The following is a 21,011-nucleotide window of genomic DNA, read 5'->3' on the forward strand; positions in this document are numbered from 1 at the left end:
GCCTGCGTATGTGTAATCATCCGGTTAGTCAGCATCGATCACCATGGTCACCACAGGTTGTGTAGTACGACCGGCACGTACTAATACATTTTGTTTGGTTTTCCACAAGAACGTTTATGATTCAGAGCCTAAGATACGCCAGACTTGCAGGATTGAGCAAACACATTTTGACACTTCTATGCCTCCTTTGGGCACTGATATCAAGCACTTTTCGACCTCCATGAAACATTTCTTTGTTCTCTTTTCACTGCCCCTCAAGTCTTTCCTTTGGACCGACATGACGTATTCATGAGTCACCTGACCGGTGATACGCAATTTAAAAGTGCGTCAACCAAGAGTTACTGAAGCGAATTTCCTTTCATAAAAATAGAAGCCCAAACAGGAAATTCGAGGTGAGCTATTGAATCTAACCTTCACATGTACATGTTAAAACGATCTAATGAATATTTCAAATTTAAATTTAGCTAAAGAGAACTTGCAATTTATTTAGATAAGGGGCCTCCAGTGAGTTTTGTTCCTTACTCGTCGGTGTAGCGTGATGTGAAAGCATTTTATGATCACAACCAGGGGACGAAAATCAGCTTGCGTGGAAGGCGTGGCTCCATGTTTTTTAAACAGAGTTGAAGTCCGTGCCTTTGGGGAGTGACTCCGGTCGAATGAAAGCTTAGAGAAGAGAAGAAAGAGTACCACTAGTGAGAGAACACAAGCATGCTAAGTTCAATAAATGTAGAGGACTACAGAAGTCTGAAAGATATTCCATGTCGCATATTTCAAGGTCATTGACACGCTTCTATTCCGCATTTTTCTCCCATTTTTGAATCCCTGAGAAATAGGTGTTAAGCGAACAGCTCAAAGTAAAAATAAATGGTTTGGAATCAAAGCTTTACTACATCCTCACCCGCAATGAAAGAGTGAGAACAACGCGTTCATAGTCTTGTATAAACACTCGATTGAAATGTAACATTGTTACAGATTCTATCACAAAGCCGATTCTCATCTACACCTTTATAAGGTATGCACAAGAGCAGCTTACCAGTACGTCTTAACTTTTATAAGTCCCCTACTTCCGAGAGATCTTAAATGCGAGCTAAACTGTGATGCGAAACCATCGTAATTTTATATCCTTCTCTCCGCTACTCTACAACTCTTTACGTTTAATAGAAAACTGCCGGAGAAATAAAAAACACACACATATACTCACGCACACTCACAAGAGGAGTAGGAACCGGTAAAAAGACGGATCGAGAATGGTTACGGATCATGCAGGAGATTGATACGGATAGTAAAGGAAGGGATTAGAGAACGCAGGTTAAGCGTTTTAAGATGCAAGTACCGTGGCTGAGATCCTCATAATACACCCTTTAATTAAGGGCCAATACAGCGGCGACCCTTTCAAACGAGCAACAAGAACGTGCGCTCATATATCAGCCACATACGGAAGAACTTGCTCACGCGATTCAACGGAAATTTCGGTTACATCACAAAACAAAACTTGGAAGTGTAAATCTTAAACCAAAATTGCCGAAAGAAAATACGCGCGTCGAAGGTCGAACTGCACTTGATCAAGGAATTATTCAATCGAATAATGGTCTTTCATTTATTTGGTGTTATTTTTAGTCAGAGCAAACTACTTTGGACCCAAGAAAAACCGCAATAAGATACGAGAAAGTGAGATATTGATTAGCGGTTGCATAATTGTTGCATTGATTTTCAAAGGAATGTCAGTAATCTTTCTTTTTGAGCTGCCTAACGTTTCCACACATAACTCGATCTTTAGTCATCCATGAATCATTTTGTTGGCATGAAATTGAATATTAAATGTAAGGTTGTCAATTTTTCAATTTGACCTTAAATCCTGAAAAATAAGTGATTCTTGGCTAAAATCCGGCGGCTTCCTGTTTTGACGCGAAGTTCCTCGAAGGTCCTCTCTCACAGCCGGCCTGAAGGGTAATGGTTTAGTGAAAATATTTGACGCTAGCAGAAAAGTTGTCGCTTTGAAATTCCAAAAACCGGCACAAATAAAAACGCTCGAGGAGGACGAACTTGAGAGCTGTGATTTCTGCTTGTCCGACGGTTTGACGCGAACGACGTGCTAAAGATTCGTTAGTGGTTGATAACACTGAATTTGCGAGCTCTTTTGCTTCAGTTCACTTGAGGAAGCAATGCGGAACTATTTTGAAGCGATGCATCTAAATTTTATTTCAAAATGACGATAAAGTTTAACGAACATTAAAAATAAACTCCAGCCTGGGGCGAAAGCAAAACCCTTAAAAAAAACCACCACAAGAGGTCTGAAGTTAAGCTTTATTTTTCGTCTCTCACTTGAATGGTAAAAGTGTGTCCTCTTCCATTTTCAGGGAATTAAAATACCAATATCCACAGCAGATATTTCTTGTACAAAAAAATGCTAAATGATGACAGAGTTTTAAAAATATGCTAAGTATTCTCGTTTTCAAGTTGTTGGCCTGCCGGAGTATGTCACCGTTGCTATTTTAAAAGGCAACTCCAAGATGAAATTTTACAACGGTCAAAAAAATTCCTAAGAAACTTGTCCATGTTTTCTAAACAGGTTCTATGGTGTATATTTGAAAACCAGATTCACAAACCGAAGTGTAAAGACCTATTGATTACAACCTCCGCGTAAGAGTTAGCCGCAACTGTGAAAATAGCTAAATAATACCCATAAAACTGATTTGATTTTTTTTTTTGAAAGAAGTCGAATATAATTATACAATGAAAAAGAAAGTAACGGCCTTCCTGATTTAGATGATGAGGTTACAAGTATTTGGCAATGCAGTGTGCCTTTTATCTCTACGTAGATTTACGCTATTTGATGTCGGTTAGAACCGGCTTGGAGGTCTTTCAATGGCGAGTACGTGCACTGTGCTTTTGACAAAGTATGAGCACATGGTCAAACTAGCTCTAAAATCCATCCAAACATGAACTGGTTTATTCGAAAGCGACATACTAACCTTGAATCAAACCTACTAATCCTACTGTTACTTGTTCGCAAAATTTAGTCATCAGCACGTTTCATGGCCGGGATGCAGTTCTCTACAAAGGGTTTGCTCGAAATCGAATATCGCGTTAGTAGCTTTCGAAAGTCGTCTATCGGTTCATGAGTATCACAAAATCCATTCAGAAGATGTTGCCAAAAACTTCATTGTCTGGGTTGCCTGTGGCATTTCCTTTTTTCATGAGCCATTACACGCATCAAATTCTGTGTTAGAAAAAGGAGAACGTGACTATCTTAAGGGCGGTGTCTGTTTGCTTTGTAATGAGTGCGGATATCCGCACGGGTGCCCAACCGGAATCTCTTGTCTGACATAAGAGTCATTTGTGCTATTAGCTTTGATGTACATCGATACAGGAGAGTAAAGGCTTTTATACGATATCTGAAAACAATAGTTATATCACGGATCTTAATCAACAAATCCAGTAAAATTTCGAAACACAATTCTGCTTTTGTTTAACGAATTGCAAGCTCCTTAAATTCCAACCGTGTAGAAGTAAAAAGTTAAATTCATTGACATTCGCGAATCAGGCCGATTGAAGAAGGAAGAGCTAACAGGTCGAAACAGGTATGACAGAATTAAGCATCTTCCGAGCTCCTGGCTCTCGCTAACATGAAATGAACTGCTCTTCATCTCGGAGACAAAAGTCAAGTACGCAATGAAACTTTGCACTCCCATCCAAGATCTAAATATAAATTGTCTGCATTATCTGCCATGAGGTTATTTCTTATCATTTGGCGTATGGTCGGTATTTTCCTTTTGTCTCATTCAATTTTCTGCGCAAACATGTCTTATTATTCTAAGAGGAAATTACTTCTTGGACACTGCTGGAAGCACGACGGTTATGGTGTCATGGATGTGGAAATGGGAAACATTTCTGTATCCTACATTAAAACGCAAAACGGCCCAAAAATTGGGAAGAGAGTTCTAAAGAAAACGTCTTGGAAGTGGTTGCTTGACAAAACAAGTCCGAGAATTCATAAACAGGAAATCAGAGATAATTGTATCAAGTACTTTGACCTGCTTTACGAACGAAAGAAACCCATTACGAACGAAGCATAACTAACAAAGGCGAGGTCATTAATCTTTCCTTTTGCTTTGGTCCAACACAAGAGGGTTTTAAGTCCTCCATATTTTTGTGAAAAAAAAACATCAATAATTGGATCTCTGAAGTACTGATAAAGCACCTCTAACAGTGAACAACTGAAATTCGACCCAGCTTGAATGCATGATCCAAGGACATTCCGAGTCTTCTTTCTACACAGCACATTCTTTTCAAAAAATTACTAGAAATACAAAAAAAAAATAATCAAAATACCTACAAGGACCAAAGATGTTTAAGGGGGAAAATGAATAAAATAGCCCTCCCAAAAATAAAAAGATGACCACGAAAAACTTGAATAAAATTTGACGACATGCTCTAAGATTGTAGCTATAGTAAGGTTTCATAGCCGAGAGATCAAATGCCACTAACATTCAATATCAATAAAACTACAGAGCCGTAGTAACAATGCAATTTTTTAAGTGCCGGGTTTTCCTTCGTCAACACTTCAATAAAGCACTTCGAAACCTCCCAGCACACATCGCCGTGGGGCAAAGGAAATCCGTTAGCTGTCTGCAGGACGGCTGTATTACAAGCCCACCTAATGAAGAAAAAGTTGTCGACCTGTCTCCGAGGGTTATCATCAACGAGCACAATAAGTGGTGCTTCAAATTTCCCGTTTGCTCTTTCAGTCTAGACGGATAGAGGCGAAGAAGACTCAGGTACAGGCAACTGTATTTAGGCGGGATTACGACTGGGCCAGATAAACACGTTTTTCGTACAACCCACCTTTTTGAAACAAGGTGTCGCATTTCAGGAGAAAATTGACTTGCACCGAACGAATTATCGATCTCTATGATGGATTCGGTTGTTGGAAGACCATCGCAACACTCCCCGAATTGACAAACCGACGAAAGTTTAAAAAGGCTGCATCCGTGAATAATACTCTTGCACTTATTGTGACTGTTTATGGTACTGATTTTCCACGACATGCTTCGTAAAAGCATTTCCTGACTTTCCACGACTCTTTACGAGTAACAAGAGCCGAGCCACCGTATTCTGGTGTTTTGTTTGGCGACAAACAATGTTACCTTCATTTTGAAGGAAACAATATACAAAATATGAGTATACAAAGATAGCAGAGGAAGAAAAATTAGGAAAGACTGAGAAGATGAAATTTTGACAAAAAATGTCAAAATGTTTTCAAGATTCACAAACGTTTGAAATGAAATGAATCCTGAAGAAGGATCATGAACTAGATGATTTCCCTTATTGCCATTTTATTTCAACACAGGAAGCTATTTCAGCTATCTTAAAACATAGAGGTCATTTCTAATAAATCACGTTTATAGTTTCTTTGGTCCTGTATCAGACTGGATGACAAAACCGAATTTCACACTTTGGCCTGGATTTTAATTTCCGCTGTGGCCCGATTTTTTTTGTTTCATTTGTGGGTGTTTTGTTATTGTCTGTGTTTTTTAAGGTAAAGCTGTCCTTTAAGGTTAACTATTTACTTTGTCCAAAATACATTTATGAAATAAAAAGCATACGAGATTCCAGTCCGTCACGACCGCAAGCCCCTCTGTCAGTGACTCATCTGTAGTTGTCTCAAACGAGTGGCGCACAATGTCCACTGGTCTGTCCACTGTCTCATGTTCATGTCATCCAACTTCACCCACGGTACAACAAACTGAGCTGGTTGCTCCCACCTACAGAGAACGTTAAAGCTGCGCTTACCAAACAAAGCCTACATAAGTTTATCAAGAATACTACAAAAATCAAACAGAATATTTGTATGAAACTGAGATATCAGTTGGCACGCTCGAGAATCATCTGTGATTGACGAAAATTAAGGCTTTAGTTAGACGCCCTCCCCTCCCTCCCAATAAAAAAGACCTTACTATGAGCTTACAACGTCCCCCCCCCCCTCCCCTCCTTCCCCAATAAAAATAAGATCTTACCATGAGCTTACAACGTCCTTGACAGAGATACAGTCTGACAAAGCTTTGGTGGTTTTGTTGAGCCCGTTCTGTATCAGTGGCATAATATAATCAAGTTGTGCGCGGTCTTGTTCGGCAACTTCTCTCCTCAAGCCTGTCGAAGAACAGAGGAAGAATTTTAGTTCGGGCAGAGTAAGAAGCTAATGGCAAGGTGATCGATATATGTAGCTGTGAGCTAAACAGAGAACGAATAATCTAACTGTTTTAGTATGAATCTATTGGTGACTCAACACCAAACCACAGGAGAGACTCATGTTTTGATTCATCTTGTTTGAAACTACAATCATTAAGGTTACTTACTCTACTCAATATCTATCACGGAAGAGATAGCTGGTGTAGTAACCAATCAGATTGCAACATCTGTGATACAACGCTTTTAGACTTATAGCAAAGAGTAAGAGAGGAGAGTTTTTGGCTAAAAGTAAAGCAAAATGTTTCCAAAATGTAAAATCGCTGCACTAAAACAGAAACTAGCGCACCGTTGTAGGAGTGCTACTAAATAGTTTACTATCCATGCTCAGATCTCAGCTCCGGAAAACACCCAGGCTCCCTTCCTTCCCTGTACGCTGAATAATGATGACCACTACTTACCGTTCAAATGCACAACCATCCTATCACACGACCTGTCGCCGTTGACTTCAGAAAACATGCTATCACGTGATTGTGCCAGAATCTTAGCGTCGTCAACTTTGAAAAGATAAGAAACACACGAACGTCAAGAATCTACTGACGAACAGATTTTAATAACGACAAGAAAAAAGTTCCAATTCATAGCGAAAAGTTCTAGATACTGACCTTTCTCTTTCAGATTCATAGCTGTTGGAAGCAGTTCTTCAGGAGCCTGGATAGGAACAAACCGGAAGTGATTTTTACGTTTTGTCCTCCGCTCGTGACAAGACGAAAAACAGTTTTTCTCTATTCCACTAAGAAGCTGCAAATTTACCATCTTTTTTAATTCATTTACTAATATGACGCTTTCCTTGCAGTATGCAAAATGCGTGTCACATATGGATCTAAAAATGGCCCATGAATAAAGGTGGTAAGTTTCTAAAGGAACTGTGATGCTGCTTCGATAGGGGTATAGGAAGATAATTTAGTTTTATCAAATGAGTTGAAAGTATAAACTGACCAACGTGAAGAGTTTCAAAAGCTGACGTTTTGAGCGTTAGCCCTTTGTCAGAAACATCAGCTTTAGAAACTCTTTACAATGGCCAATTTACATTATAAACTCAGTTTATTAAACCAAATCATCCTAAACATGGCCTAACTTGCCAAAAAGTTCCCTGTAGCTCAATGGCGAAGCATTGGAGCACGGAATCTGAAGGTCTGAGGATTAATCATGGTTATGTCACAGGTTAGTTTATTTTTTCCACGCTTATGATCCCCCCTCCGCCCTCCCCCTCATTGGCAGTTAATTGGCAGTCAATTAACAGTCAGTTTTCTATATTCCTTGTTTATATTCAGTAGGCCGACTGATCGAAGTAAACTAAGTAATCCCTCCACCTCTCTACCCCCCCTCCCCACCGAGGCAAAAAATAATAACTTGTCCCTAAGATACTTTTAGTTCAAAACGAGCCTCTCGTGCACACCTTATACATTGGAAAATCCAAACTGTCTAAAACAGCCCTGATTGTTGTTCCTCCTGCGCTGGTGGTGAGATTCTCCAGGCGGTTTATTGATAATTCACTGATTGGGACTCTTCTGGCACTGTGCACAGAAAGCGAACAGGATCAACTAGATCAACTTTTAAAATCTAACATAAGTATGCATATTCCCCATACTGTTCTATGTTGAGTACTAATGATTCCGATAAGGAGAATTTGATTAACAATCAAAAGCTTCTTGAGAAAGCGATCGTTTCCTTTATTTTCATGACCTACAAGTTTTGTTCACGGAATTTCTTTTATTTCTTCTTCCTTTTTTGAGGGCTGAATTGGAGAAATTTTTGCCTCGCGACAAAAAATTTTTGCGGTTCGGTAGCCTATAGCCACTACCTACTCACCTGTCCACTCCAGAATAATGAACTTGATCCAAAGGTAAGGCAGCAAACTTATCCACCTCACGTGCAGTACTGTTCTGTAGTTGTTTTGTCATAGCAACTACGTGTGCCTCGTGCGAGCAGATTTTTTGCTGTATGTACTGGAGGAGCTGAGAAGTAAGCAAAAGGGTATGATAAATTTTAAGTTAAGAATTCTATGATATAGCACCAAAATGTGCACCAACACGACACCGGCGGTTGACGCTAGTTCTTTGTTTCTAAAAAAACGATGAAAAAAAATACACCGCCCGGTTAGCAGTCATAAACAGCAGCTTCGGCCTTACTGCACCTCATCTGCATGATGGCTAACTGAATAGCAAATGGGATTCAACACAGAGTTTGTGAAGGAATTAAGAGTTGAGTTCCTTCACGCAAAGTGCGCAAGCTGAGCCCAATATCTAAGATAATATGGTAGAGTAAAAAAGTTGCATTTGGATGTGGTGACAGATTTTTGTAAGATTTTGAGACATTTTTTTGTAACCCAAAGTCGCATCCTTCTGGTAAATGTTATACGACGTAAATAAGAGAAAGGGGAATCTCTCTCAGGTGGACACCGAAGAATAAAAGTAAAATGTTAGGGTCATCCCGGTTTGTAAAGCATGAGGCGGACAAGAAGTATTTCAATTTCTCTGAGATGTTAAGCTAATGTAAATCCATCGAAAGCAATTAATTTTCAAATTTCTCTGATTAGAGACCGGTCTTTATACATCGCTGGAGGGGAGAGGGGGGTTAAGGGATTTTAAGGGGGGGGAATGAAAAGGATTTCTGGGGGAACGGAGGGGGGAATCAGTTATCTCTGACAGAGTTTAAAGAGGGGACTATAAGCGATCAATAATGACCGGTCCGTTAGGGTTTACTGCTACCCTGGATGGAGAATGAGACTGGGAAAATATGAGCCTGAACCCTGCACCATGACGAACCAAAATGCGTTTCCCAAATGACGAACAGCGGACGTCCCAAATCCATCGGGAAGAGGAGTATTTCAGGGATAGAACTCCACAATCTGACTTGTAATTGGAGTATGTTTCCCGCTCTGTAGGGAGCGTCGGAATAGAGATATCTTGTTGATGCTCTACGTGCCACTTGGTGTCTAAAGGACTATAATTGGTGCCTCTTAAGGATAGATGAAGATTGGTGACTTACCTCATGTTTTTGCTTCTCGATCCTTGTTCTGGCGTTTGAATTTTGTTTGACAAGAGCTTGGATCATAGCCTGTTTGGTTTGCTGAAACCAAAGAAAATAAATATTAAAATTTAGACAATTTTCAATCGAGAGTCTCTATACATTTCCTAATGCGCTGACAAGAAGAATTTGTTTAACAATCAAGAGGTTGTTCAGTTAATGATCATTTGCTTTATTCTCATGGCCTTAAAGTTTGATTCAGGGGTGATATTGAATGGAGAAATTAGATGCTAATCACTCTCAAGGATTAAAGGGTCAATACACGTGCCACCCACCAAACCAAACCAAATTTTTTTTCAACTTGAATGACACTGAGGTCAGTCTGAGTGTAGCCTCCGAGGAGGCTATCACTGATTAGCGCTGCAGGTCATGCGTTTCTCCGCCCACGAGAGGGTTTGAGACGAGTCAGGGCGAGGTTTGTCGGGGTCTGGTACTAATTATGATAAGTGCTTGACCCTTTTGCAGACCTCTTGCTGGCTCGTGTTGCTAAAGTCCTCATAAGTTCCCGCGGGAAACGAAAGGCTCGTCCCAAAGCGCTCCTGATGTAAGCCTGCTCGAAAGCTAATCTGAGTGAGACTAATACCCCATTCACACCAGCAAAACATGTTTTGTTAAACTGGTTTTCATTGAATGAAAATTATAAACAGAGAACTGAAAAACTTGATTTTCCATTGGATTCAAGTACTTGCTAACTTGCATTTCCAATGTGCTACATTCAAGTCAAAAATATTCGGTTGAATAGTTTCTATGAAGAAAAAAAAAATTAAACTGTGTTTAACAAAACAACTTTTAAACATGTTTAAGCTTTGGTGTGAATGGGGCATAAGTATTTTGAGATGAACAATGCCACTACATCTCGCTCTCAGCATTAATCGCGTTTTATATTTTTTCCTTTAGATCTACGCGTGCCTCAATTGATTCCCTTTTTTTTCACACGATTACTTACATTTACAAGACTAAAAGTTTATATTTTCTTGACAAGACCCAATCCTCGATCAACCCTTTACACCCTATCATCAGTTTGTCTATTCTCCAAACTGTTCAGTCTACATTTCCTATAAGAGGCTTACGAGGATTTGATGAACAATCAAGAGCTTCTTTAGTTTGTGATCATTTCCTTTATTCGCGTGACCTTTATGTTAGATTCAGCGGTGATGTTGTGAGGAGAAATTAGATAAGAGGTCAAAGGGTTTAAAACAACTCACAGCTAGTCTTTCAAAGTCTTGTATCTTTTTGTGTTTCATGATCAAGATTTCCTTGGCCCTTTGCCTTTCATTTCTACACGCGGCCAGTTCGGCCATCGCTGCCTTCATGTAATCCAAGGAGGCTTTTGATGCTGCCAGCTCTAATTCATTGTGAAGTAAAACTCTAACGAAATGAAAAATACTTCAAAACATCAGTCACAACTACCGAACAGTCCTTCTCAGGACTACAATCACCCGGACGATTAAATTGCAGTGACACAATTTTACTGCAAGCGATGAAATTCTTGCGAGATATCACTGTCGTCTCTCTTCAGACGCGTTCTTTTCTAGCGAGCTGCGTCTCCCTTTTAGTGAGATGCGGCTTTCTGTCAAGTGACTTACCTTGCCAGTTCAATATTTCCAGGAGAGTCTTGGTATCTGGCCACAAAATTAGCCTCCAACTGTTGCTGGAGAGTTTGAAGTCTTTGTCTTCCTCGCCAGGCTTCATTGAGTCCTCTTTCAGATTCAACAAACCTTTGAAAATGGGCAGCTTGACCTTTCTACAAAATATGATAATAATAATGAAAACACAGTATTTCCTCGAATAACCGCCACGGTCATTTGGGTTGAAATTTATCCACTCTGTCTTTTGACTGTTCACTAAATTTCGACCTTCATCCGAGTGGACCTTCTGGTTAACAGTGTACAAATTATGCAACAAGAAGGAACAATTTCAACAATCACTAACCTCTATTAATTGGTGAACACTTTGAAGCAAAGAAGGTGGCGATGAAGTGTCTGTAAGTTTGCCACAGTTTTCATATTTAAACCTGACAAAGAAAAATTTCAAGCCAAGCTTTCACAACAAAACAGTGCGGGTTAGGTGATGGTTAGTAAATAGGTAACGCGGTGGACTCAGGATAAAGAGGTCAACTCAATGCTCTAAGATTGGTCAGGTTTACAGTATTATATTCTTGAAAAGGATACATAGCTCTCACAATGCCTCTTTCCACCCTTATCTTCAACCAGGGCTCAGTTGTATCAAGGGCGGATAACGCTATCCAACAGATAAATCATTATTCAACGGGTAAGTGATAGCAAAACGTATAGCGTTATCCACCGGATAGAGATTTTTCTGGTGGATAACGTTATCCGACCTTCGAACAACTGGGACCTGGAGTACACATGGGGAGAGGTAAGTGGCAAAGAAAATTGACAAATTGTTCGGGGGACGGTTTGCCTTCAATTGGTTAGCATCCGATGCAGAAGGAGGACCAGCACTCTAAGGGGGCTTTCATGCTAGACAGCTGAAGACAGCGGTATTCGCTCAGAGAGCATAGGGAAACCAAAGTCCTAACAATTATCTTTAACCTTACTTTACAACAGATTGTTAATATTGTTTAGGTTTATAGGTGATAAGCAAAAACCAGAGGCAATCAGAGCTCAATTTCCCCCCACTTTCATGTACATTTAGCCTTTCAAACAGGACACGAGTGCGAGACGAGCGCTAAGCGCGAGTCATGCGCGAGGGGAGGGGCAACATTTTTTTTCGCTTTCCTCTCCTTGGTATGACAAGCGCTTGCCTCCGTTCGTCTCAACGTACAAGAAAAAAATCGCTTATTTACAATGTGTTTCGTAACAGGATATTGTTCTGAACTCTCAACAGAAACGAAACCTACTTGAGTTCTTGAGCATCTTTCTTTAGGTCAATTCTCACAGACAATTCCCGTAGGCTGACTGCAGAGTCCTGGGCTACTCGACACAAAGATGTAAGAACATCTTTTGCCATGTGTTGAGACAAGGCATTCTAAGTCAATAATTAAAAATAAAGAGAGAAAACAAAACAAAACAAAATTATAAAGAACAGAGCTCAATGAAATTCGTATTACAGTGAAAGATATCGCTTCCTTTTGGCCACATGACTGAAATCTGAACTCCGATTATCTGGTTCAAATCCTACTTGATCATGAGGTAATCATTAAAGTGGGCACGACATTATGCTCTCACAGTCCTTCAATCCAATAGGTCACTATTATGGAGAGGTGCCCGTAGCATGCATGGAGGTGACATCTTGATGTGGCTCCTAAGTAGCAATGCTACTGGTACATGTCATTTGAGTCTAGATACAGAGACAAGCCGAAGTTGCTCCATCTCAGGTTCCCAAAAATCCGTTTACCTAACAGAACCTCTACTTATGCGTTCAAGAAAAACACGGCAACGACTTAAAAAAAAAAGTTACATCTAATCAAAGTAAAAGGAAACGTTTCAAGTAAACTGACGCTAAACAAACCTCTACTCCAGTCCATAATTGATCTTTTATCTCTCTCTGACTTGCATCCTCAACCCTTTATGTAATGATAATCCAAGAAAAAGATAATTTGTTGCATATTGTCAATCAGTGCTTCAAGCTTAACTTCATTCAAATTCAGCCAAATTTTTATTATAAATTTGTCACCAATAAAAATAAAGGTTGACAAAAACATTAACAAATGACACCTCGTGCAGTTTACTGGTTCGCCACTGGCCACATCACTTAGCTATGAAGAATAGTCACATGGCGGCCAAACTATAACACTCAAAATTTGAAGAGCATTTAACATCTCCAAGGAAAAAGTCAAGTTTTGCAGCAGCTTCTTAGAACTAGGCTGGGATCTTTTGTTTCTAGAATACATAACAACAGAGATCTGTAGTTTCTATGAATGTTTTACAACAAACAACACCAATTCTCTAAGACTATCCGATAATACTATGCACTTGTAACGTTGTATAAAATTATAAAATTAATGAGTGCAAGTACATATGGAATTTCTCTTCAAGTCTTTAACTTGATATCTCATGAATGATAGCAGTGAACGAGTAAAATTTTGAGTTGAATACAAAATGAGAAATTCAATATGGACAAACAATCATGAATCATTTTGTTTATTGTATTGTATAAATATCATATTAGCCCGTTTCTTAAGCAACGTCAAAGGGAAACCTATTACAATGGTGTTATAAAGCCCACCCTCCTGTATGGGAGCATGATATGGGATAGCTGCAATGTCAAACAACTTCAAAATATTTTAAAACTTCAAAAAAGAGCAGCATGCATTATACTCGATGCTGAAAGATTTACACCATCAGTCGTATTATTCAATAATCTAAACTGGCTCCCTTTTACTGAACAATCTCTAATAAAGAGATGTGCACTAGTGTATAGGCGGGTGCACAACTATATTATGCCTAGTTATTTAAATAATTTATTAGTTAGAAATTCAGAAATTCATAATGGAGCCACTAGACATTCAAATATAGATCTGATGTGCCCTAAGTATAAACGAAAATCAGAAGGAGGTCATACTTTCACTATTAGGACTTTAAAGGACTGGAATTGCATGAATGCTAATATAAGAAATAATGACTCGCTAGCAAGTTTTAAGCACAAAGTTTTAAAATCCTTTCCAGCTGAACAAAAGGCTGCAATGCACCTTAGACTGTAATTTCGTATATATGAATTATTTATTATATTTTATCTTTTTAATTTATAGTTATTAGTTGTAGCATCTATATTTTATAATTGTTTTTGAGGGCCACAGAGTCATCAGTGTCTTAGGGCTACTGTTAAGTGTTTTTACCCTCTCTAAATAAAGCCTATTATTATTATTATTATAGGCCTTTAATGGCAGAAAATTGAGAATGGTGACTGCTTTGCCAATCATTCATCAACTTGATAGAGTGATCCGCCAGCAGCTGAATGGCAATATCAAACACATGCAAAAAGTTATTTTTATTTTACAGGTGTGCAGTTACAGCTTTTCTCAAAAATGAAAATCCTTGTAAAACAACAGTTTACATAATAACATAATTATCAATTACACAATGAATTATCAAACAAATTATCAATTCATATACCTTCCATTCTCTTCATCTGCCTTACAGATATCATGTAAAAATGATCCAATTCTTTCACAAGATTCCCTAACTGATCGCTGGTAAACAAAATATGAAAGAAGGTCAATTCTGAAAAGACAGTTTGCATGTACTACACATAAACAGCAGCTGCTGTGGTGCTGTCTAGTGTAAAGGGTAATTTGCATTCATGGCTTACCGTCGAAGCTGATTCTAATCCTGTAGGAGTTGATCGCCCATCAGTGGCAGTAAAGGTTTCCTTTCTCCCAGTTATGATTCCTTGTGATGTATAATATGTAGGATCAGCTGATTTTTTTCTGCAGCAAAGTAAAATAACAAGATGACAAAAAAAATCAAAGCAAATTCACCAATCAAGACACAGAAACAATACATTATAGACATCTTAACTCTTTAACTCCCAAGATCAAATTGTTAATTCTCTCCTCTAGCTGCAACATATTTCCTTGTAAATTGGTTATGAGAATTTGCTGTTCAATCAAGATATCTTGTAATTGATAAGTTTGAGTATTCTTGCTACCTGTTTGCTAGATGCTGAATGAATACTTTAAGGAGAAGTTACATGTTAATCATTTCTGGGGGTTAAAAGGTTACATGTCCAAAACATCACACCTGTTCTGTTAACCCTGGGAGTTCCATGAAAAGATTCACAAAGTTGTGGATTACCCTTTCTATTTTGATGATAACTCTTGAGCTTTATAGTTCCCATCTTAATTAACCCTCCCAAAAGTGATCAACTTGAAACTTCTCCCAATGACAGCCATACATTATCCAGAAACAGGTTATGAAAATACTGAAACTTATCAGGTGGGAGTTATCTTGATCTAACACCAAATTCTTGGAGCTGATTTAGAAGGAAATGCCTAGCAGCTAGTGGGGAGAATTGACAGTCAGATCTTGGGAGTTAAAGGGCTAAAAGGTACAGATAACCTTATATCATGAAATAATACTTTGTCATCATTTCCTCCTAATCTGTTGCATGTGTTATCATTTTAACCCTGGGAGTAACTAGCATCTAACTTCTTCCTGCAGTATCACCCCTGAATCAAACATGAAGGTCTCGAGAATAAAGGAAGTGATCACCAACAAGAGAAGCTCTTGATTGTTAAAAAAATTCTCCTTGACAGTGCCTTAGAAATGTAAAGAGAACAGTTAGGAGAATGTGAATACTGATGCTAAGGAGTAAAGAGTTAACGGAACAGTTTGGATCACCTTAGATATCTCTTAACCCTTTCCACTCTAACATCAGTATGCATATTCTCCAGACTGTTCCCTATACATTCCCTAAGGTGCTGATGAGGAGAATTTGATTCATAATCCTGAGCTTCTCTAGCTGGTGACTATTTTGTTTATTCTCATTACCTGAATGTTTGATACAGGGGTGATATTGTAAGGAGAAATTAGATGCTAGTCACTCTCAGGGGTTACATGGTTAAGCATTCCCAAATTCTTCTAGGGACCACGATATAATTATCACAGGTTAAAGCTTTCATTCTGCACCTAAATAGCAAGATGAATTGTAATTTTTTTTTAACTTTCACTCATAATCCAATCCTAGCCAGTAATAATGTATGAGAAATCATGGCAGTAATAGTACCACATTTCCTTGAATAATCTCCCATGCTCTAATAAGTGCCTTCCCCTAAATAATCACTTACCCCAGTGCCAATATATCAAACAAGCCCCCTCCTTCCATAGGGATACAAGGAAACCCTGCTTCTATTGTTTAAGTTTTCAAGTTTCAACTACAGCTTAATCACTACAGTTTAACAATTTCTTAATAATGCCCTTCAATTAAGTGCTTACCCTCCAATGAGTGCCCCCCCCCCCCCCACCTCATTTTGCCAAAAAAATTAAATAATCACCCGGGCACTTATTCATGGAAATACATTTACTAAATGTAACTATATTTATTTTCATTTGACAAAAAATGAATAAGAGGTTGAAAGAAAAACGATCAGGTTAAATTTGCCATATATTTCATTTCTCTCTTGAATACAGTTAATTAATCTCAGAAACACCATACCTTGCAATATCCTTGTAAATTGTGCTCTTATTGTTAATCTGTTTAGCAAGGCTTGTGTACAACTCTACCAACAGTTTGCACTGCTTGGAATGGGTGCTTAGCAAAGTAGTTCTTTTCATTAGATCAGAAATTTCCTGGGTAGTGTCAGAATATGCCTCCTCTGTGGTAAAATTAAAATTAGAGTTAAATTAAACAGAATTGATGTAGGTTGTAAGAGGAGAGGGGAAAGTGTGGAGACCTGGTTGTCATTGCGCTAGACTCAGGGTCAAGAAGTTCCGTTCCAAACCCTGAGTAAGTAATTTTGTTCTCTCATTTGGCAGGAAACTTTCTCCTCACTGCTGACCTCTGCACCAGGGGCTGTAAATGGGGGCTGTAAATGGGTACCACCCCTAGCACCAGAGACTGTAAATGGGTACTGCTAAACTGTTAGGGGAAGTTAACAACAGACTTCATGTCTGTTTTAAATCAGATTTCCTGCCTTGTGATTTTTCCATTTCTTGTTAGATATCAATTGCTTGTTCCTTTTTTCAGTAACTTTGAATTGATAAGAGACAACATTTCCCTACAAACACGGCAACTTTAAAAATAGAGATGATGTTATAATCAAGTTTAGATATAATGCACATTGTCATTGGTTGAAAGAGTGTGCTCTATCAGAGTTTATATAATAAGCTCAGTTATTTATGTATTCTGATTGGTTCTCACTTATGATCTATTGGAGGACAGACGCATAGATGACGTCATCATTAAAACTTTTTTTAATTCTCTATTATATAAAACAAATAGATTCCAAGTTGTCGTGCGTCTGTTCAGTAATAGATCACTGAGGACATCAAAATGTGGTAAGAACATCAGTGACACACTCGGCTGTGCCTCATATGCCACTTTTTTGTTCTTACCACATTTTGACATCATCTGTGATCTATTACTGAACAGACGCACGGCAACTTGGAATCTATTTGTTAAATAGAACATAGAGTTGAGCTGAAGCTGTCACACTCGTAAAGTATACATAGTTTTGTGTCCAAAAACAAAAAGGAACAAAACAGGAATGATGAAAAATATAGCCAAACTGGTGTTACTGTTAAAATTCATACTAATCATGACAGTGTCAGAGTGACTGCCATCATGCTAAGATCCATTCTGCTTGCTTTGCAACAGAACAGAGCACAGTCATGGCTTCTCTATTTGTTAACTAAGACACGAGATAAAAATTCCACATTACCAGCCTCAAGAATCTCCTTCTGCAAGGCCCTCATTTCTTTTTCCAGATGTTGCACTTTACTTCTGACTTCCAAAAGCTCCTTAGTTAACAGAGAATGTTTCACCTTGACATCTCCTCTTTCACTGTGCTCTGCTTTATCAAATACAGGAGCTGCCTGTTCATGGATCAGTTTTTGTCTGAAGATAATTTTGTTAAGGAAATGTGAACATACAAACATGTGGGCAGCTAAAAATTCAATCGCAAAAAGGCACAAGCCTTTGGAGAGTGGTGGTAAGGGGGGAGAGGGGGGGTTGCCTAGTGGTGAGGGGGGGTTGCCTGAATACATGTTCTGCATGAAAATGTTCAAACATTTAGAGGTTTGAATTCTTGTTTGCACATTCTCATCTATGCTAGCTAACATGGAAGTTAGCAAGATAAAAAGGTAACATTAGCTTAAGATTAGAGGGGAGCTAAAATATTGAAAAAATGTAAAGCCAAATGTCAATGTGGTTTATGAAAATAAATATCAAGAATGCAACACTTATTGTACAAATTTCCTAACAGTCAGTTGCTGCTTCAAACTTACACAAATAATTTCATTAAAAGAAAGTGCCCAGAATTCAAAGTTGCCAGTTTCTCTCCCAGCAGTCAACACTTAACCATTTAACTCCCAGATCAAGTTTGTCATTCTCCTTACTGTCAACCATACAAATCTTATAATGTTAGATCAGAGAATTTAGTATTGGATCAACTAATTATCCCCAAATTGATATTTTTCTTCATTCTCATCACTTGTGTGGTTGATACTGTAATGATATTGTAAGGAGAAATTCTGGCTTGGTCATTCATGGGAGTTAAAGGGTTAAAAAGAACCTTTTGAAAGTGTCAAGGTGAAAGGTGAAATGTGAAGACAAGGAAAAATCAAGGGGGTGGTACAGGAGAGGGGTGAAGGTATTGGAATGTTGAGGGAAAGCCAATAGACAGTAGGCTAAGGTGTGAAGGAGGGGAGGGTAATTGTGGATGGAAAAGGACTCTTATTAGGAAGAGAGAATGGTAAAGTTCTACCTGATGATAGGGACTTAAATTAAGCAAACAACAATCACAACAGCAAAAGGGATATAGCCAAACAGAAATGCTAATGGGTAGAATGATATATCAGCACATGCATTTCAAAACTTTGTACATTTTCAACTGTCCTTTACAAACAACTGGATAAAAATCACCAAAATTTGTGTGGTATGAGAACAGAAAGCCCAACAGCAAATTGTTCATGTTTCCATTACAAACTCAACACTGCTCATATAGGTTATGCTTAAGTCAAGGTGCAGCACCCTGAGAGATGGTTAACACATCCAGGCATTCACAAAATTCTTGATAAAAATTTTAATTGATTTTTTTAATGTCTTCCTCAGGGATGCTGTCCTGACACCTCAAGGTCTGTAATAAAATATACAGACTATGCAATGCCTTGCCTTTTTTTCCATTAAAGATGCATCCTCAAGAAGTTACTTGCAAGCTTATAGAATATCTTATGACCTAATATTCAACACCTTTGACATCAACATCATTCTAGAGTGTTGGTTTATGATATCAAATAATATCACCATGATGAAACATAACATGCAAAAAATAAATATCTTTTTTATGCAAAAAGGATACAACTTCAAATTCCCATGGATCTTCTGCACAGTTCTGTTATTTCAAAAAAGTAAATGATTCATATTAAAACTTTTCAAATGGACATCTAGAATATACCAACTAATAGGGAGATATCTTTTAACAACAAACTCCTTTAAATAAACAGGGTAATTTATCAACTGAGTTGATGACGTAAATTGGCCACTTCAAACAGTTTCAAAGCTGACATTTGGAGTGTCAGCCCTTTTCTCGTTTTCTCTGACAAGGGGCTATACTCCAAACTTCAGCTTTGAAACTCTTTATGGTGGCCAATTAATGATAACAACTCAGTTGATAATACTAAATTACCCTGTTAAACCTCCCCACCAATGCAGCACCACAGTTTCTTTAAAAACTTACCCCCTTTATTCATTTAAATAAATACTTTTTAAGCTGGAAACAAAAGTATAGAGTAGATTGGGTGTCTTGGTCATGTTCAGACTTTGATGAACCCTACTGACATTCAAAAACAACAAAAACTAATCGTAAGACAGTGAGGCAAACTGAACACTTCAGTGCTCTTGACACTCACCTTGTAGACCTGACATGCTGTAAAACATACTTCCAAACATCCACCATTGCTCCACGGCATAACCTGTAGAAGTTTTGCATAATTTGCTAATTATATTTAGTCAGCACTGTTTAACCCTTTAACTCGCATGAGTGACCAAGACAGAATTTCTCCTTACAATATCAATACAATATCAAGCAGATAAGTGATGAGAATAAAGAAAAATTTTAACGAGGGGATTATTAGTTGATTCAATACCAGATTCCTCAAACTAACATCACAAAAACTATGTGGCAGATAGTAGGGAGAATCACTAATGAGATCTTGGGAGTTAAAGGGTTTACAGGTTTACAATACACTTTAAGACAACAAGCTTGGTTTAAAACCCACATCTGTCTGCTACCAACAACAGTTTCTCTTTCATCACAGGTATAATGACTCATTAATTCTTAAACCCCTCGGAGTGACTGGATTCAAATTTCTTCTCAAAGTATCACCTCTGAAACAAAAGTTGAGGCCACGAGAACAGAGGAAATGATCATTGATTTTGGAAGCTCCTGATTTTCTAACAGATTCTCCTTGTGAGTAGTAGAGGAAATGTAAAGGGAACAGTGTGGAGAATAAGAATACCGACATTACGGTGTAAAGGGTCTGTGTAACTTGTTGGAAAGAGTAAATCGACTAAAACTTCACCCGGAGAATTGTGCGTAGTACACGGATAATTCTAATCTCCAATGCCACGCATATACCACAAATTACGTACTGTTGCAAACACACCGATGGGTAACTGTTCATCACCCATCGAATTTCCTCGATCTAGACCCACTAGAAATAAAACTGTGTAAATCTCGAATGCAACGAGTCATTCAAAATCCTACCATCATAAGATTTTTAATCGAAACTTACATCTTAAAGTCGTCCTTCGATGGTACACTTGCATTGACGTGTCGTCCTTGGGGCCGAAATCGCATTTCGTCCAATGCCCAGCTTCGTAGTTGTTCAGCCAGGTCTCGATCTCTCTCCATTTTGACAACGTGAAAAAGAATATAAATGTTTGCTGGGGTTTTTAACGCAAATTAATCCCTCCTTGTTAGTTAATTTCCAGAGTAAGAATCTTGGCCATTTTGCATTTTGGCGGGATGATCACTTGTTACCAGGTTTCGCAGGCCGAGAGGACTTAAGAGGCTGTCTCTCTTATTTCCACCCGGTCAATTTTGCGTCAAA

At 38.4% G+C, this 21,011-nt stretch overlaps 1 protein-coding gene across 2 annotated transcripts; it reads right to left on the reverse strand.

Annotated features, from left to right (window-relative positions):
• Positions 1-532: 532 nt before the first annotated feature.
• On the reverse strand, positions 533-20,972 carry LOC113674267 (HAUS augmin-like complex subunit 5). 2 transcript variants are annotated; one of them, XM_089210978.1, is made up of 20 exons: positions 20,694-20,972; positions 19,809-19,871; positions 19,259-19,291; positions 17,621-17,796; positions 16,396-16,555; positions 14,551-14,668; positions 14,355-14,431; positions 12,751-12,805; positions 12,140-12,267; positions 11,209-11,290; positions 10,863-11,020; positions 10,482-10,644; positions 9,238-9,318; positions 8,059-8,204; positions 7,646-7,763; positions 6,852-6,897; positions 6,648-6,743; positions 6,018-6,150; positions 5,607-5,765; positions 533-663 (listed from the first exon to the last, which is right to left on the reverse strand). In XM_089210978.1, exons 1-19 carry the CDS (start codon positions 20,810-20,812, stop codon positions 5,642-5,644), a joined length of 2,076 nt encoding a protein of 691 aa, XP_089067104.1. In that variant the 5' UTR covers positions 20,813-20,972; the 3' UTR covers positions 533-663; positions 5,607-5,641. The 2 variants fall into 2 exon arrangements, with proteins under 2 accessions (XP_089067104.1, XP_089067103.1); XM_089210977.1 differs by lacking the exon at positions 533-663 and having other exon boundaries at positions 5,320-5,765.
• Positions 20,973-21,011: the final 39 nt, after the last annotated feature.

This window comes from Pocillopora damicornis, chromosome 6 (assembly GCF_964200805.1).
Source record: "Pocillopora damicornis chromosome 6, jaPocDami1.2, whole genome shotgun sequence".
Lineage (NCBI taxonomy): Eukaryota > Metazoa > Cnidaria > Anthozoa > Scleractinia > Pocilloporidae > Pocillopora > Pocillopora damicornis.

What these genes read in the sequence shown, in the direction of transcription:
- LOC113674267 (XM_089210978.1), bottom strand. Translation starts at nt 20,812, where the DNA reads ATGGAGAGAGATCGAGACCTGGCTGAACAACTACGAAGCTGGGCATTG. An exon ending in GATTAGAATCAGCTTCGACG is followed by an intron (nt 14,432 to 14,550) that starts GTAAGCCATGAA and finishes TTTGTTTACCAG; the next exon opens with CGATCAGTTAGGGAATCTTG. An exon ending in CATTATTCTGGAGTGGACAG is followed by an intron (nt 7,764 to 8,058) that starts GTGAGTAGGTAG and finishes TTCTGTGCACAG; the next exon opens with TGCCAGAAGAGTCCCAATCA.